Source organism: Citrus sinensis, chromosome 3, assembly GCF_022201045.2.
Source record: "Citrus sinensis cultivar Valencia sweet orange chromosome 3, DVS_A1.0, whole genome shotgun sequence".
Taxonomy (NCBI): domain Eukaryota; kingdom Viridiplantae; phylum Streptophyta; class Magnoliopsida; order Sapindales; family Rutaceae; genus Citrus; species Citrus sinensis.
In genome coordinates, this window is record NC_068558.1 from 36,107,334 (window position 1) to 36,127,859 (window position 20,526).

The window sequence follows — 20,526 nt, forward strand, 5'->3', positions numbered from 1 at the left end:
AAATTTAGAAAATAAAAGGGCAATAATGGTATAAATGAAAGAACTGGGGGAAAATTGTGAATAAGCAAAAAGATAGGGTTATCAGTGTTGGTGATTGGAAATTTGGACAAGGATGGCCGGATCTGCAAGATTTTGGGTTGATGAGTATGGTGGTGGTGGTGGTGGTTTGTCCAAAAAGTTGGTGTTTTGGCCGGAATTTGGAGATAAAGGCGGCGGTTTTGTTGTTGGCTTGATTTCCGGCGATCGGTGCATCGATCGGCCGTGTTAACCGGCTAGTAAGGTTGAGCTCGAGGAGAGGAGTTGATTGGTGGTGGTTGTGCTGGCCAAAACGAGGTGGAAACCGATGAACGACGGCACGGTTGGCGCGACTGTTTTGGTTGTTTTTCCAGCGATCTGTGGTTAAACCACGGTGTCCGAAGCTTGGGGTTTGATGGCCGGCTTGCTCTGTCTCCGATGATGATGGTTCATCGTCCCAAAGGCGACAGAAAATCAACGTCGGCAGCCGTGGACGGTGGCTGACGCAACTGTCGTTTCTGTTCAGTTTTTTTTATAGGTATTAAGGATAATTTAGAACCAGGCTTTTAGTTCTGATACCAACCTGATGCAACGGAAGCTTAAAGTTCAAAATATTCCGTTGATTCTAGAGAATTTTGGAATAAAAGAACAACTAAACTCACGTTGATTCAAAAGAATGCCGTGAATTTAGGGGTTAAGACTCATTGATTCTGCAGAATACTGAGAATTAACTGAACTCAAATACTCACAAAGAGATTTGAAAATTGAAAATATTATTGAAATCGAACATCTGTTTGTAAAAGCTACAAAAGATACTTATTTATACTAACTAAGACTTATCCTAATATGATTAAAAAACCTATTTTAATAAGACTTATACTTAAATTAGAAATATTACTTAAATAAGCAATACCTAAATAATAAAACTCTAAATAGGAAACTAAATTAAATTAGAATACAAATTAATTAAAATATTTTTAAATATTATACATTTAAATCTAATTAGGATTTTTTCAATTTCTTACTCTGTATCAGGTTTATAAAGAAAAGTTCTAAAATTTAAATTATAGTAGAGGGTGTATTAAGAAAATGAGTGCGAACATGAATTTTTAAAATTCAAATAGTCTCATCCTAGGAGGAGGTGTTGCATTTGAGCTTTGAGGGTTGCCAAAAGTCCCACTTAACAATACAAACGACAACTGGGGGTGATATATAAAAACAAGTCCGGCCCACTCTTAACTTAAGACACCCCTTTTGATATCCGGCCCACAAGCCTAAAAAGCAACAATCCTTACGCCTATTCAATGGACTACTTCAAAAAAACAAAAACACAAATTCAGCAAAACTTTCTCTGTTACCACGTGCAAAGTTTTAAATTTTGTCCCTTAATTAAATCTAATTATGTCTTCTTTTCTGTTTGTCACATAAAAATGAAGAATTTTTGTTTTGATTTGTGGAAAATACTTCCCTTTCCCTTTAAATCTAAGTCATAATTGCTGCAAAAAATTATCCAAAACTTTGCATATTCTGAAACATGTATTTTGAATGAGCTGAAGTTAGATTTTGTAAGAAATTCAACTTTGTATTCAGAGGAGGTGGTATTGCCACGCTCTAATATTCTCATTACTTCATTTTACAATCTTATATAGTATATAGATTATATCCATTCTATTATATGCATAACATGGGCGATATTCTTTTTGCTGATTCATATTCTATGATTAGGTTTGGATTGGAAAAGGTAATATGCAAGCTTTCCATGGTTTCAATTGTTCTTTACTTCTTTCACCACTAGCAATGGCAAATATAGAAAAATGATTTATCGAGAGCTAAATTACATAACGACGACAAGATGTAATAATTAAAATTTATTTGAATTTATATGTTTATGGGGGTTATTTATATTGATATAATGGGAAATAAATTGTATAATAATAAAAAAAACGTGTATAGGTTATTGTAACATTCTATTTTTTTCGATTAGTTTGTGGGTTTTAATAATTTTTAAAGTTAAAATATAAAAATTTTATGGATTTATGAGTTATGTAGGTTACTTTTATAGATTTTTGGAGCGCTATTTTAATAGATTTAAAAGGAACTAATTAAAAACCTAAGTAATTTTCTCTTCAATTTTTAGAATTTATTTTCTCCAACTAGGACTTAAGCCCCTACTAGTCATGAGTTGGATTCGGCCCTACCTCTAGGTTCTAGCACACTATCATTTTCTTGTTGAAGGTATAGACTAACATTGATCCTTACTTTTGTGACTATTTTGATATATAGATCTAAGGCTAAGTAATTCAAATCTTGGTTGGTTTTGCCACAATCCATAGGCACAGAAAACGTCATAAGCAGTTCTTTAGAATTATAATGTGTCCGTATTATGGTTCATCCATTTTTATCTGTATCACCACTCTATTTTTTATTGATATAATCACTAACAGTTGACTTGCATTGGAATTGGCCTCAGTTATCCTTTTCTTTTTCTCCCAATATCTCATTACAAATTCTAAACGAGACTAATCAAGTCAAATTTATCTTTGCCAGTTACCATAATTATATATTTAAGTTATGGGTTTCTAATTAGCAAACTGTTAATTTGGTATAGAGTTGGCTATTATAAGAAATTGTTTAATGGCCACTGACTGTTTTTGCCCCTTGCCACTTTCCCAAGTTTTTTTTTTGCTGTCCTTTTTGTCCTTTTAACAGGTCAAAAAGAAGGGAAATTTTCACCATTAATTTTGTTTGCTTTTGGGCTGCATCATTAGCTCAGCATTAGCTCCAATATCTACCTATATGATTAGAGTTGAGAAAGCCCTTTTAGATCCTTGATGTAATGAAATTTGTGTCATTGTCCTATTGCGTCGAAAATATAATTCTAAGTGTTAGCCCTAATGCCGACATTTTGAAATAGACAATTTTCTCATAAACATTTGATCAGCTTTTCAACCAGAGGAAGGATAAAGTGTTTACATGTTTTGGGAACCGTCTGCCAGTAATGGTGTGAATGAGTTGTCAACGAACCATTTGGAGAGGTCAAGGTTGGCATCTGAGGGGTGCAGTTAAAATGAAGGTGTTTGATGGAAACACAAAAGCATTAGATGAAATGTCCGAAAGAGCTGTGGTTTGGCGGGAAAGCTGAAGTTCAAATATTATGCTCGAGAATCGGAGATGAATGGCCAAAATAGAAGCATCCCAAAAGATTTACAAAGGATAACCTTGGTGCCTAGAATCTATGGCATCACCAAAATCGATGGATGTGAATCACGTGATGAATTCAATGTTAAGATTGCACCGGTTTGTTCTTTAGGCTTCAATTTCTTGCCTGTGGCGATTCATCGTCATTCACCTCTCATAAATCTGCGTTTCAAAGTTCTTGATTCTATCTCTTTCCTTCTTTCTTTTTTCTAGAGCTGGAGTTGCACCTTTTCAAATATGTACATGAGCTTTTGCTTTCGGTAAAGGATGCAATTGAGACCCCAAATGTTACGTGTTGACTATTATAATTCTAATGCAAGAATTTTTATGTTCATTTCAATATGAAGATGTGGTAAATTGCTATTAGACATTTTCATGCCACATCTGTCGTATGAATTATTGATCTTGAAATATGACATCACTATTTCAAGTAAATATTACATATTTTTAGATTAATGATGTACATATTTTAGGAGGGCCTCCTAGACAAACCAGTTGGATTTGTTATATATTAGTAAATTATTAATTCTGTAGTTAGTGGATCTTATATCAATTTAATGCTTATGCTAGTAGTTGATGCAAGCCTAGGCATAACTCGCTTTTTGAATCTTAATGGAGTCTATGTGAAGCATTTCAACAGGAATGTTGTTGAGCGTGATGTTTTATGCTCCAGAAAAAAAAGGCATTTGATTATTTGAACAGAGTTTATTTTAAATTCAATATTTTGTAGTTAATTGTTAAACTTGGAGCTTAACAAATAAAAACACGCATAAAAGGAAAAGATAAGTCAAACTTACACAGAGGGGCTTTGGCTTCAAAACAGAAGAGGGGGAAAAAGATCTTGAAAGGAACAACATTTCAGTTATTTTGGTCTAGAGTGGGAGTGGCATATGCAAGAAATTCTTTTAATGGTTGACGATTTCTAACTCTAATGCATGAATTTATGTAACATCAATATTCGAAATTTTTGTTTTACTGGTTCTCTGTGGACTAATTCATCTTACTTCCCCGGCCATGGTTTGGTTAAATGATGCTATTATAAATAAATTATGACATCACACAATCAAGGGACATGATGTATTCAACAATAGGACAACATGACAGCAACAAACCTTAATTGTCAATTGTACAGTAAATATGAGAGCCCTTGATCAAACTATATTCTTTTTTACAAGATTATTATTATTATTATTATTATTATTATTAACTTGTTCAAATATTGTTACAGCTATGATTAATATTGCAACGTCCAGTGTTACCAGTATTGCTATAATACGTTTTATTAAATTATACTTATGCCACTTTAATTTTGATGAAACATTTTGGTTTTACGAATTAAGTTTTTAAAATTATTATTTATACTTTTTTTATACATAATTTTTGTGTCAGTTTTTACATTCTAGTGAAAAATAATAAAGTCCAACCTATGTTAGAATGTCGAATAAAAAGCTGAAAAATCTAAAAATAATATAACTGAATCTTGAAAAACTAATAAAATGTTAATTAATTGATTAATTAATAACTTATTCTTCTTTTAAATAAAATTTATTTGAAGTTACTAATTTATGCAATTATTAAGATTTATGCAGCAAATGGATCTTGGATGAAATTACAATGACTTTTCTATAATGCTACATTTACTTACTTTAAATGATTAATTAGAATTTTCATTGATGTGGCATCTTATGTATCATCTATTGATTGGCTTGTAAAAATCACAAGTCAGTGATCAATCATGAAATCAATTAATACTATAAGCATGAGAGTAAATGATCGGTGACACATCAACAAATATTTGTTTTAACAATCACAACTAAGCAATATAACCCCATCCTTTCTTTGACTCAATGACTTTATTCAAAGTGTTAGAAACTATCTAAGACCCATCACTAAAATTAAAAACCTTAAAATCCACATTCCACTTGATTGTGAACATCTACATGAGCTCTCCTATGAAGTTGGATCCCTTGTTCGTATCTGCTTGATGTTCCGGGCACCAAGATTTTCCATCTACGTGATGAAAATCGGGGAGTTGGTATCTTTGAGATAATCGGAATTGTTCTTCATTTGAGCTGTGCGCACTACCTGAGAGACCAAGTTGTCCTTCAACATTGTTCCCCTAAAGAAACTACCATATGAGAGAGAGATACGCTTTTTCTTTGAATCAATGACTTTGCTGAAGTGTTGAATCTATACAAGACCAGTGTTATGTGCTTGCCAAATACCATCTATACAAGACCAGTGTTATGTGCTTGCCAAATACCATCTTTAAAATTTAAAGTCTTGAAATTCTTATCCAAGACTAGGTTTGTTTAATAACTGAATGATCTGTTATTAAAACAATTTGTTGATATCAATGAACATTATACCAGTACTACTTCGACATTGTATTTGCAAGCCTAGAGGACTTAAATATTAATCGTTTGTAGAATTTGACGCCCATCTGGAAGGGATTTTTAACACAAGGGAACTTTGCAGTGCTCAATGATTCAATTTGGAATACATCTTTACAAGCTCAATGATTCAATTTCTCATTAAGGCTCTATTTAGTATTCAGGTGCTGTAATTTTTAAGTTACAACTACTGTGAAAAAAAAGCTGTAATTATGAAATAAAAGTTAATAGTTTATAGTAAATATAATTTTTAAATAATAATTTAACAAAATTAGTAAAAATATAATGGATTTTTTATCATACAAGTGTAAAATTAAATCAATTCAATTTTTAAACTACAGAAGCTGGTGTTTACCAGATAATTTAATGTTGTACCTTTTAAATTACAGGCGTCGAATCTCCATTCCAAACGGGCCTTAAATTGGAGAATTGAAAGTTGAAAATTATATGAACATGAAAAGAATCCTACTTCTGGAGGATGAGATTATTGATGATTCTAGTTGCAACATGGAGATTACTTACCACTTAATTATGATTAGGTTTATACTTAAAACTAGTTTCAGATCAATATACAAATATTTTGATTTTATTAATAAATATTCTATGATAATTAACCATTTATACATTTAATAAAAATAATTTTGTCTAAGCTTTTAATTCCTGTTAAAAATCATTATGTATACACTAAGGTAGTGTACTCAATAAAAGCTATTAAAAAAATTATTATTATTTCAATTTACGTGCGAAAATTTATATTTTTGACCTTTATAAATGGGATAAATGTCACTGATAACGATTCTTTTAGTGCGATACATTTTGAGAGTATGTTACACATTTCACAATACAAATCTTGTACACTAAAATCACCTCTAAAAGTAAAAAATTAATTTTAACACATCCCTTTTTTTTTTTTTTTTGAGAAGGAAATAAACGATTTCATTAAAACAAATATGATAACACAGATTCGACTTCCACTAGTATTGGTTCCAGCCATACAACAGTTTCATTGTTCCTTAAAGCTAACTTAGCTAAGGAATGGGCATGAGTATTACATGATCTAGGAGTGTGATAGAAGCCGATATTCTGGAAATCCTTGCTAAGACTTTGAATTTCTGAAATCACCCACATAACCTCTGTTCTACTGCCCTCTTTGTTGTTAATTAACTTCACCACCTCTTGACAATCTAACTCCACCATTATGCATTGAAAGGCTACACTTTTTGCCACCACTAACCCCCATTCAACAGCTTCAGCTTCTACAGTCTTTACATCCCCTGTAAATAGAGTGGATTTCACAACAGCCACTTTAACTTTGTTGCATGAGTCTCTAATAACAACCCCCAGGCCGGCCTTTTGCCTTTCAAAATTAACAGCAGCATCAACATTAACTTTGAATGTATTATCAGGTGGGGGGCTCCATACTTGCTAATTCTTGGGAGAAGATTTTGTCTCTGGTTCCAGCTTCAGCTGTTTCACTCTTCTATAAGCCTCCACCATAGCCTCAGCTCTTGAAATAGTTAGCAATGGTTCCATCTTTTTTCCTTCAAACAGAAACTTATTCCTGCCAAACCAGATAGTCCAGCAGATAGCTACCATAACTTCAATGTCTGACTTTGTTAATTTCTTAGCCATTTCAACCATAATATCGAACATGTCTTGGTTAACAGCATCAGGGAAGCATGTTTCAAAGGGGGCATACCTCCAGATCTTCTTGGCAACTTTATAGCGTAACAAAGCATGAGCTGTAGTTTCCTTACCTTGCTTGCAAATTTGACATGTAGGCTCCAGCAGTATCCCTCTCCTCCACAAATTATCAGAAGTAGGCAAAAGATTGTGAGTTGCTCGCCACATGAAGATTTTAATTTTTTCCGGCAATTGAAGGGTCCATAACAAATTCCAGTGGTGCAAACCCTTGGATGAACAGCTAGGCTTATTCGGATTCTTAATCTTAAGCGCCAATTGGTATCCGCTTTTTACAAAATATTGCCCTTTTTTTATATCAAAGTGCCAGATCACCTCATCCATTCTTGGTCTTCTCGGCAGCGGAATTCGCAGAATTTCAGCTGCATCCTCACCCATAAACCACTGTCTCACCTTCCTTTGATCCCATTTATTTTCCTGACTAATGAGATCTGCTATTGAAGCTTCTGCTGCCACATTTCAAATTGATATCGGCTTAAACGTTTCTAGCCTTGGAATCCAATTGTCTCTACATATTTGTATCTTTTCTCCATTGCCGATCCTCCATCTAATTCATTTTTGCAGCACTTGTCTTCCCCACAGAATAGACCGCCATATGTACAAAGGATTAGAGCCTACTCGAGCTTGTAAAAAATCAGTCTCCTTGTAATATCTAGCCTTCAGCACTCTGGTGACCAATAATTTCGGGTATTATAGCAATCTCCACCCTTGTTTGGCCACTAAAGCCCGGTTGAAGCTAGACATTTCCCTGAAACTGAGGCCTCCTCTACTCTTAGCACGACTCATCTTTCCCCATCTTGCCCAGTAAATTCCGCGCCTGTCCTCCTTTGATCTCCACCAAAACTTGGCCATTGCCTTTTGAATATCATCACACAGCCCTAGGGGTAACTTAAAGACGCTCATTGCATAGGCTGGTATCGCTTGAGCCACAGCTTTGATAAGAACTTCTTTCCCTCCACTTGAGAAAAAAACGATGCTGCCAGCTTGCAATCTTGCTCATCACTTTGAGTTTCACCTATTGAAGAAGCTTGTCTTCTTTCTTTCAACCATAGATGGTAGGCCCAAATATTTCTCGTGTCTAGAAACCACATTAAGTTGGAAAATGTTTTTTATTGCTTCAGCTCTGTCCTCTGGAATGCTACCACTAAACACTAAGGGCGACTTCTCAAAGTTAAAAAGTTGTCCTGAAGCAGCTGCGTAGCAATCAAAAATGGCTTTTAGGTTCTTGCAGCTATCAACTGAAGCTTTGGTGAACACAAGGCTGTCATCCGCAAAAAGTAAATGTGAGATAGTGAGCTCTTTCCCGAATTTCAGCCCTTGAATGAGGTGATTACGCTCTGCCTGCAGCAACAAGTTGGAGAAAGCCTCTGCACACAAAATGAAGAGATATGGAGACAACATACATCTTTGCCTAAGGCCTCGTTGAGGGTGAATCATCCCTTTTGGATTTCCATTAATAATTACAGAGAAAGATGGTGTAGTAACACAATTCATAACCAGCTCTACCCATCTATTTGGAAATCCTAGTTTAATCATTGTGTGCTTCAAAAAATCCCATTCCATCCTATCATATGCTTTGCTAATGTCTAACTTTAAAGCCACTAGCCCATTTCTTTTCCCCTTGCTGTGTCTAATTTTATGGAGGCATTCATATCCAATAATGATATTGTCAGTAATAAGCCTATTGGGTATGAATGCACTCTGATTGGGTGTGAATGCACTCTGATTGGGTGAGATAATCTGAGCAAAGATAGGCTTCATTCTATTAGCTATAGTCTTAGCAATAAGTCTATAGATTACATTACAAAGACTAATTGGTCTGAATTCTGTAACTTTCCTAGGCTTGTAAACTTTTGGAATTAAAACAATGTAAGTGTGGTTTAACTAAGATAATGTACCTTGTTCATTCAGCACATGCAAGCACGTTTCAATCACTCCTTCTCCTACTGTTTGCCAGTGTTTCTGAAAGAAGACAGCAGGGAGTCCATCCGGTCCAGGGGCCTTTGTTGGGCACATTTGGCTTAGTGCATTTGATACCTCCTCAGCTGTGAAAGGATGCTCCAGCATGCTCTTCATATCTTGGGTCACTTTCGGCATCAGGCCCACCAAAGCATTATCTATTTGGTCTTGGCTTGTTCTTAAGGAGGTAAAGATCTCTTGAAAATACTCACAAAATTCAGCTTCTACTTCAACGATATCCTCTGTCCATTTTCCTTGTCCGTCTTCGATTCCCCAAATCTTGTTCTTCCTTTTCCGAGCCGAAGCTTTAGCATGAAAGAATTTCGTATTTTTATCTCATTCCTTTAACCAATCAGCTCTCGATCATTGTTTCTGTTGGGGAAAAATACAGGTTTTTTAAATTTTTATAAAACCTTTTTAAGATCGCTCTCATATAATATATAAGAATATGTAATCTAGAAATCATACCTTGAAAATCCAATTTGACTTTTTTCGCTGAAGTGATTTAGGCTCCCAGATCACGATCCGTCACTACCACTCCTGTTAGATCTGTCACTTGATACCAAGAATATAACTTGCCTCTCCCAGGTCTTTCATATCAAATTGTTTTGCTAACCAACTCTTTATTGTAGTCAATACTCCTATATCATTTTCAATTAGGAGAATATCGTCTACATAAAGAATTAGGAAGGCTATAGATTTTTCTTGAATTTTCTTGTACACACATGGTTCATCAATGTTCTGAATGAATCCAAACGATTTAATCGTTTGATCAAATCTGATGTTCCATGACCAGGATGCTTACTTCAATCCATAAATGGATCTCTGCAACTTACATACCATGTGTTCTTGGCTTTTTTGTATAAATCCATCTGGTTGCTGCATGTAGATGTTTTCTTCAAGATGCCCGTTAAGAAAGGCAGTCTTGAAATCCATTTGCCAAATTTCATAATATAGCACTGCAGCAATGGAGAGCAGAATCCTGATGGTTTTAAGCATAGCAACCAGAGAAAAGGTTTCCTTATAATTGATTTCATCTTTCTGAGTAAACCCTTTGGCTACTAATCTTGCTTTAAATGTTTTCACCCTTCCGTCTACTTCTCTTTTTCTCTTGTAAATCCACTTGCACCCTATAGGTTTTACCCCATTTGGTGCCTCTACAAGTTCCCAGACTTTATTGGAATACATAGATTCCATTTCTTGATTCATGGCCTTTTACCAAAATTCAACATCTCTATCTATTAGAGTTTCGTTGTAACTAGTGGGATCTTGTACATGTTCATCTGAGATAGCCGTATAGGTTTCTCCCAAAAGCATGTATCTCGCAGGTAACCTAGTTACCCTTTCACTATGATGAGGTTCTAAAAATGATGGTTATTCAGGGATAATCCTGTGCTGATCAGCTGGTTGTAGCTGTTCTTCCTGTTCTATAACAGGTGTTGAAAGCTGAGCATCAACCTGATCTCTTTTATTTCTCTAGTTTTACCTTACTCTTAGGTTATAAGTCATTATATAGTCTTTCTCAAAGAAAGTAAAGAATATGTCTATAAATACATTCTTATCTTGAGGACTATAATTCAGACTTTCCCTTATTCCTTTAAGATACCTAAAACATGCAAGCTTCTGAACACGAATCTATCTTCTCTACCTTTGATTCTAGTAGAAATACTAGTAAACTCCAAATATGAATGTATCTCAAACCATGTTTGTGACTTTTTTATAATTTCTTGGAGTAGTAAACACCGAGATAGATGAAACTAAGTTCAATAAACTTTGCAGATTTAAGTACTAGTATTTAGAATCAAAAAGGTAAATGATAAACCACTTAGTATATATCTTGTCTTATCCAAAAGAATCTTGTTTCTCCATTTAATTACACTATTGTATTATAGTGTTCGTTATATGAAGGAGTTTATCCCATTTGACAACCAAATTGAGCTTAAATTCTCCATAGAGATATTCTTTGTTTCGATCATATCGAAGTTTTTTTTATGTTCCTGTCTAATTGCTTCTGTCTTATCCACGTGCTCTTTTGAATTTCAAAAGCAATGGAATCATGACGCATTTAAACAAACATAAATGAAATGAATATTCATTAACAAGATTGATATAATACTCATAACCTCTTATGACATGTAAACTGATTAGTTTGTATATATTTGCATGCGCTAAATCATCCAATACAATGTTATGCTTTTAGCTCTAAACAAGCATCCCCGTCATATTACTTTCTAAATAAGATTTATAGAGTTACAATGATTAATCTTAATAGGCCAACAAGTCTATCATTAATCATTTTCGTAAAATCTTATTATAGTTTATATGGCTTAAGCATAAATATCAGAGGTTATTTTGGTTTGAAGAAACATTTCTTTTCTTAGATAAATGCATATACTCTTTATCATTATACCTTGCTTTGAATAGATCAATGGACTTGTATGATATAAATTGTCTTTATAAACAGAGGATAAAAAAAGAACAGTGTACTCCTGTTTATTAAAACAAGTCACCGAAATTAAATTCCTCTAATATTTGAAAAAATAAAGACAAATATCAAAACTTTAAGTCTTGTAAAATTGATCTAGCCTTTCAATTGATATAAACTAGCATGTCCTCAACAGCTTTTTGAAGCTTTCTTCACTTAATCTCTTGGTTTCTTGAAAACCAAATAAATGAATTACAAATAAGATTAGTTATCTCAGAATTCATTATTGTATGAATCAATAGAAATCTGAACTAATTAGGAAGCTTAAAGATTTCCTATACTTGATTTTAATAATCTTAGGACAATCTTTCTTCCAGTGACCCTTCTGTCCACATTTGTAACACTTGCCTTTTGGCTTGCCACTTCTTTTAGTGGACAGTTTGCCGATCCCAACTCTTTCTTGCTCATTCTTGTCTTTCGACTTAAGCCTTGAAGAGAATTCTTTTTCAGGAAGTTTTCTGCTATGATAAAATTCTTCTATAGCATATGGTTCGTGCATTAATTCAATTAAGGTCATATCTTTATTGTTTAAAATATAGCTGACCTTAAACTCTTTGAATGTATCAGGTAAAGATTCAATCACCATGTTAATCTTTGATTTATCATTGATTTGAACACCATGAATCTCTACCTCATTCAAATAGTCCATCATTTTGAGGACATTATCATGAACTTTTGTGCCCTCTTCCATCTTAGTATCCGTAATACGTTTTAATGCTGCTTCTCTAGCAAAATGAGTATTTTGCCCAAACATTTGATGAAGACTAGCCATTATTTCAGTGGTTGTTTCCATGCTCTAATGTTTCTTATGCAGTTCCACAGAAATCGAAGCCAATATATAGCGCTTAGCCATTTTGTTAGCTTCGCACCATTTCTCATAAGACTCCCTCTGATTTCTATAATCGTATAACGATGGTTCAGGAGGGCAAGGCTGGGTCAACACATATTTGCTTCCCTTAGCAGTGAGAATATTAAATAGATTGCATTTTCAATCTAAATAATTTTCGCTAGTGAGTTCATTTTTAACAAGGATAATTAATAATGGGTTGATGGAAGACATTTTCTGAAAAAACAAAATAAACATGCATAAATACTTTGAAACAATATTCACAATAAATGACAAAAATGCAAAAAATCATAAATGCATTTTAATTTATTGTAACGATAATCTAGTACCGCTTTGACAAGCTATCCATTGGGGAAGTCATGTCTACACGTACTAGACCCATTTATCCATTAGATTATTTACTTTCATGTAGAGACATGATAAATAATTATCGTTATCTCTTTGGGCCTAAATTTGTTAACAGAGCTTCGTTGGGAAGGTTAATAACAAATTTTAGTTGAGTGTATAACTATTGTTTCAATCTACGTATTTTTCATATCAATAGTCACCGTTGGGGCGAACAATCGATTGAAAAATATTTCAATTTTATCTTTGAAGAAGTTCATCAAATAAAATATCTAATATATATACCCTCCGTAAGGAGCATCACCGTATCATGAAGTCGGGGTATATATATAATTTTATTATTGAACTAACAATGGAGCTCGTGGAAAAAATTATCTTGAATTTTCCCTCTCCCACTCAATATCTTAAAATTGATTTTCCCTTTTTTTTTTAAAAAAAATATTGTTAATTGCATGCTTCCTATAATATTATCTAGATGATATCAAATATTATTAAGGATAGGCAAATTACAAACAATATAATGAGATTCATTATTAATGAATGACATGTATCATCACGCATAGAGTGACACTACCTATTCTATATGACATGTTATGTGTGTTATCATCCAAAACATAACATATAGAAAAATAATTAAATAATCTTAATTCATGGCTTTCCTAATAATAAAAAATACATTAACCCTAAGTCTAATCTTCATTGGGCTTCTTGTCAATGTCCATCTTTTCATAAGCTTGTCTTTATTAATGGACTAGGGGAAATTGAGCTTTTAAATTTATAATTGGTCCAATTTTAATTTTGAAAAGGAAATAAATAAATAAATAAATAAATTTATTAAAATAAAACTTTTGGAAAAAAAATAAATTTAATATATTCAATTTTATCTATGTATTTTAATCCATTAAGCCCAATTGAAATTGGGCCTAAAACTAGGATTCATTAAGCCCAAAACTATGTTTGAACTTAAATGCAAAACATTAAAATTTTCTGCCCCAAGTAAAAATTATGAAACCATAGGAACCTCCATGATAAAAACCATGAAACCCTAAAATCATATTTTTCTTTCTTTCTTCTTCCCCAGCCGCCATCTCCACAAACGACAGCCACTGTTCACGCAATTTCCAACCATCTCCGACGCCGAGTTTGCTGCCCACATCACGCCGGAAAGATGCCAACCAAAACGCTCCGCCAGCTGCCTGCACGCGCGTGCCTCCAGCCCACGTTCGCGCTGCTGCTTGAGCGTTGTAGCTGCTGCTTGCGCGTTGCAGCTGCTGCGTGTGCAGCGCCTGGCAGCGTGTGCTGTTGGCCGCTCACTGCTGCATGCGTTGGTTCGTTGCCACATTTTCTAGCAAGTTTCCGCAATTTTTCAGTGATTTACAATTATCCTAGGCCAATTTTTGGCTTACAAAAAATTCTATAACAGTAAAATAAATCAAGAGGGAAACATGGTGATAAAAAACCACACCTCTTATTACATATCCAAACGAAAAATGCAATAGAAAATCTAACCATGAATTAAGACAAACCATAAACATGCTTTATTCATATATTAAATAAATAATATATATCTGAATAAATTGTGCTACTCTAATACATAAATATCAAGATTAATTTCATACGAAATTCTTATATATTACTATGAGATGGCTCTGATACCAATTGTTGGGGAAAGATACAAGTTTTTTAAATTTTTATAAAACTTTTTTACGATTGCTCTCATATAATATATAAGAATACGTAATCTAGAAATCGTACCTTAAAAATCCGATTTGACTTTTTCCGCTGAAGTGATTTAGACTCCCAGATCACGATCCGTCACCACCACTCCTGTTAGATCACGATCTGTCACCACCACGCTTGTTAGAACACGAACTGACACCAATGATCTTCCAGGTTATGACTCACGTTTAATATGCACTTGACGTGTGGGCGCCTTTATCACTACCAAAGCAACTGGCACGAGAAAAATTTTCTCTCAACAATAGAGAGAAAAATCTTTTTCTTTGATCTGTATAAAGTGGCTGCTCTCTTTTTCTTTAGAGAAAATAAGCCTTTTTATATCTCCCTTTAGTGAAAACCCTAGGCTCCAAATCATGAAAAACAAAACTCACGTTACTTGCTTTTTTTTAGGGGACCCACCTTGTAAAATAACATAAGGCTTCTTACACACAAGCTAATTAAATGGAGCCTCCCACTAAATGATATATTTAGGCTTTTGACCTAAATAGCTAGTTATCTTGCTTATTAATCCAGTAGTGGTGTAGTCAATTAAATGAACTAACCCGGGGATCATTTGTGAACATACAATAGTGGCTACAATAATTAGGCCTGTAATTAAACTAGCCCAATTATTTAATTCCAAATTTACTCTACTAAAAGATTGGAACTGACTTCCATAATTGTATGCTCGAATAATAATTCGTCCCAATCCACATTGATTTCTTTACTGCACAATCTTTTGTACCAAATCGTTAATTAAATTGATATCTCAACTTTCCAATCAATTTAATAACATCTTATTCCTTGATACTTACTGGTTTTCTCTAATGATCATTTTCAACATACTAAATATGTTGACACACTCTGGCCAGATAATTCTATGATCAAGTGCCGAAAAGTCATCAAGAGATGTGTTGTACAAATTCTATATTGTTAATCTATAACTCCAATACTCATAAATGCTCCTACTAAGATATCGGGTAATCTAGACTACAAGTATGTGTCATGCCCATTGGTAACTCCAATGGAATAACAATTACAATTATGAAACCATAATTAACTCAAGAGTAAGATTACAATAAAATCAATGCCTATGAGATTTAATAAGTCTGATAGTTATTACAAAGTTAATTAAATCTCATATGTGATCTTGTTCAATGTAGTCGTACTACATCAATAAATTCATACATGATTAAGACAAATCATTCAATGAATTTATTACAGTCTATACCTAAATAAAGTGCCCAACTTTATTTATCAACTGCGAACTAAATTTATTTAATCATAAGATAACTTGTATTTATGTCTTCTGTGAATCCACATGGTGATCACATAAATACATATAATATGATTAAATGGACTTTAATAAAAATATTAATGCAATTAAAATATTTAAATAAAATACCTCATTAATTTTATTAATCAGAAAAATTATTTATTACAATTAAATAAACACATATACTTTTAAAGAACATATTTTCCCAATAATTTCCAATACCTTTCTTCATCAATCAGCAAATTATGGATTCTCTTTTCTAATCTTGTATACTCAACACATCCCTTAATCTTGGTAAAATATTTTTTTCCCGAATACCCAGAAATCCCGCGTCTGTACGGGGTTTTTAATTAAATATGCCTTAAAAGTAGGGTATTTAGTTAAATATATCTCATGCTTAAAAATTATCTAATTATGCCTTTTTATGTGGTACATTGTCTAAAATGTCCCTAAAGAAAAATATAAAACACACACAACTCACAACACTCTTTACTTCACTCTTTAACTCCACACAACAAAAACTCACGCTACACTCAAAATCACTCACAAACAGCTAATGCACTGAGATTTTTGTTTGCAGCTGGGTGTATTATTCATCCCATGAATAAGGTATTTGAAACTTTTTATTTTTTATTTTTGGGCTATCTATTCAATTTGTTGACATTATATTATTTTTAGGGTTTTGTTTGGTTTGTGATAAACACTAAAGCAACTCATATTTTCATTACATTTGCATCATATGACTGTTATTTGATGGATTTTATAACTACATTCGTTAAAACCTGAAGTTGTTGTCAAATTTTTTTTCTGCACCCGACATACACGACAGCAGTCGTGTATGTATGTATTTACACGACTGTAGTCGTGAAAATGTACAAAAAAATTCAATTATTATGACATCTTATCATTCTATTAGTTCAAAAAATATATATTTTTCACTATATATATCATTTTACTATTACTGGACTATAGTCGTGTGTGTTAATAAGTTACACGACTACTAGCGTGTACGTATAAACTTACATACTATAATTGTGTATATATGTAAAATGTTCCAATTGGTATGAGATCCCAACATTTTTTTAAGAAGAAATATGTCCTTTGATTATTTATTGAGTCGTATTTTTGCAACTTACACGACTTCTGTCATGTATGTATGAATTTACACGACAACAATCGTTCAAGTTTAAAAGATATAGTAGTTGTTATGACACTTAGCATTCTGTTAGTACAAAGATTACGGTTATATTTTATTAAATATATCATCTGACTGTTTACAGAACTAAAGTTGTGTATTTAGCAAGTTACACAACTATTATCGTGTAAACTATCAATTACACGACGTCAGTCGTGTAAATAGGCAGACAGATCCACACTTCATTATAAATCTTGTTTGATTTTATTTTTGTATTTGTTGTATAATCAATTATTGTATTATTACAGGAAATGACTTCAGTACGTGTGCCTATTATGTTTTGTGGTGAATGGATTGAGCAAAACGGCCATTATAGATTTAATGGTACGGAGGCAAGAGGTGAAATACAAGTAAGCAACCCAAGAGGGGGGGTGAATTGGGATTCTAAAAAATTATTCAATATTAAAGAAAATCTTAATGCAATTATAACTCAAATTCAAAGCAATAACAATTAAGATGATCACAATATAAAAAGATAAGAGAAGAGAGATTCAAACACGAGATTTTTACGTGGTTCGGCCAACCTCGCCTACGTCCACGCCTCCAAGCTTTCCGGGCTTGAGGATTCCACTAAGCAAGCCTCCAAGGCTTCAAATGCTTACACTTGACTTCCAAGGTGTCAATGGACCTTTACAACAAGAGATTATCCCCAATCTCTTAACCCAAGTGTATCCCAACACTTACAATCACTCAAAGTAAAAGATTACAAATTGTTTTGCCTCTCACAATATATAAGATTACTCAATGATGCTTAATATGTGAATAGATGAAGCAAGAATGTGTTCTAAGCTCTATGAAGATTGTATTCTCGAATATTAGCTCAAATGGTTGTGTTGTGATCAACCTACTTTGAATTTGAATGAGCTTATTTATATTTGGAGCCGAAAATCTAGCCGTTACAAACTGTCGGACAGAAAACGGTTCGCCGTTAACCATTAACGGTTAACCGTTTAGGCTGGTCAAAGTTACCGTTGGGCCAGATTTCAAATAAACGGTTTGCCGTTTAGGGTTGCCCTTTCGCCGTTAACTTCCAGAGACCTGCAAGATGAGCATTTGTTATCCGTTTACACTAAACGGTTAAGGACTTGCATGAAGTAACGTTTCTGGATATTATCGGTTAACCGTTTGAAATAAACGGTTAGCCGTTTGTCTCCAGTAACCTGCAAAATGAACATCAGTTAATCCGTTTTCATTTAGCGGTTAAGGGATTGCATAAAGTGGCTTCTCTGGGTATTATCGGTTGACCGTTTAAAAATAAACGGTTTGCCGTTTGACTCCAGTAACCTGCACAACAATTTAGCCTTATCAGTTTTCGTTAATTAATGCCAGAGGACGACTACCTTCAATTCTGGACGTTATCGGTTAACCGTTTAAAATAAACGGTTCACCGTTAGGTTCCAGTAGCCTTCCCATCTTGGGTGTTTTCCGTTAAGCATAAACGACTAGAGCTTAGGCAATGTGTTGCTCTCTGGTGCTAATCGGTTAACCGTTTAAAAGCAAACGGTTTACCGTTAATTTCCAGTAACCTCCCCATCTTTTGTGTTTTCCGTTTTTCCTAAACGGTTAGAGGTTTAGGGAATGTGTTACTCTCTGCCTATAATCGGTTAACCGTTTAAAATAAACGGTTCACCGTTTATGACCAGAATTGCAATTTTAAACAAGTTTTTGCAGAGAATTTCTTTCTAATTTGAAAATCCATCTTTTATGAAGAAATAAGGCAATGATTAAAAGGGTTTTCGTTTATTAAGAAATAGCTCCAATATTTTTGTCAAAATACATTTAAAATTTGTTATCATCAAAATCAATATTATTAACATATTTATGTTAACAATCTCCCCCTTTTTGATGATGACAAATTTCATTCAATGTTTAGCTCCCCTTAATATGTGCTCCCTCTACATGTATGGCCAAATTGAGAAATGTGAATAAAAGGATTTTTTTTTTAAAACTCCCCATTAAAAAAAGTATCTTAAAGGCCATAATTATCCCCCCCTTCATCATCAAAAAGAAAAGAGGAAATAAGAACAAGAACATCACACACATATGCATCAAAATCAAAATAATAATAAAAGTGCTAGCAACCAAAATGTAAAATGTATGTGCGAAGACAAAGCTCAGAAACTACGGAGGCGGAGAAGATGTGCTCCCCGGATCATAGCCGAAATAGCCGAGAATAGTGCGCTGTCCAGCGATAAGCTCCAGCTGCTGATCAAGGCTTTGCCGCTGGAATATCTGAAAGTCAGAACGCAGCTGCTGGTGGTCACGGGAAAGAGTGTCCAACCGATCAAGAATCAGCTGCTGGCGCTCCGAAATCCGCTGAACATCAGTGATCAGCTGCTGCACTGCGTCTGAAGTAGGGGGCTGAACTGGAGCTGGAGGCGGCATAGAGGCAGATGGCTGCTCGGGAACATCAGAAGGCTCAGGAGCAGGAGGCAGCTCGGAAGAGGAGGGAATGTCAGTATTTAACGCATGCTCCTCAGGGTCTGAATCAGCAAGAGGCCGAGGTACAAAATGACGACGCGGAGGATGAGGAAGAGCTCCTAATCTAAAGTCAGGAAGCTGATCAGGAGTATAGATATCATTGAGCATCCGATCGTCCTCTGCAGCAATCAAGGTATCCCGGTTTTTGGAGTTGCTTGTCTTTATCCACACTCCATTCTTCCTAGAGAATCCGATACTGGTCACAGCCTCGGGACCAATCCGTCGAGTCTCCATATGACCGGTATCAAGAAGTGGCACCTCAAAGCGTCGCAGTATTTTAGTGATGATACTGCCATAAGGAAGCAAGCGGTGGTTGACCGCTGGAGTACTCAACATATGTCGCACAATAATATACCCGAGGTTAATGGGACGGTCTGTAAGAAGGCTATCCAAAATGGCAACGTCCAACCTCGTAACCTCATCCGAGTGACCCTTCCTAGGAGTCACTATGTGCTGTAAAATAGAGTGAAGAATACGAACTTGGAGAGGTAAAAGCTGAGACCGAAACGGAAGCATACACATCTCATCCGATAAGTCTCTACGACGACATATATTACGGACGCCATGAGTATGAGAAAAAGTATCAAAGGAGAGGGTTTTCCTAGAGGTGTAAATGTCAAGCCCCTCACAAGAGATACCTAGAAAGTCAGCTAAGTCCGCATCATCAAATTTTATGGGAACACGGCCGACTTGAGTGACTATCCTATTTGGGCGAGTATCGGAGATTTCCATGTTGGAGTAAAAGACTCGCACTAAATTTGGATAGACCCGATCATCAAGGTCAATAGCAGCCTCCCAAGGCTGAAGCATATCCCTAATACTTCTACCACAAACAACCAAGTTGCGGAAATCATCAATATCAACAAAAAAAGAATCAAGTACCTTTCGACCATCGAAGCGATCCTCAAACCG

At 34.4% G+C, this 20,526-nt stretch overlaps 1 protein-coding gene across 1 annotated transcript; it reads right to left on the reverse strand.

Annotated features, from left to right (window-relative positions):
* Positions 1 to 8,318: 8,318 nt before the first annotated feature.
* LOC127900803 (uncharacterized) lies at positions 8,319 to 9,633 on the reverse strand. The gene is made up of 2 exons (XM_052436038.1): positions 9,206 to 9,633; positions 8,319 to 8,674 (listed from the first exon to the last, which is right to left on the reverse strand). The coding sequence occupies exons 1-2, from the start codon at positions 9,402 to 9,404 to the stop codon at positions 8,319 to 8,321; spliced, it is 555 nt and encodes a 184-aa protein (XP_052291998.1). The 5' UTR covers positions 9,405 to 9,633.
* Between the last annotated feature and the right edge of the window lie 10,893 nt (positions 9,634 to 20,526).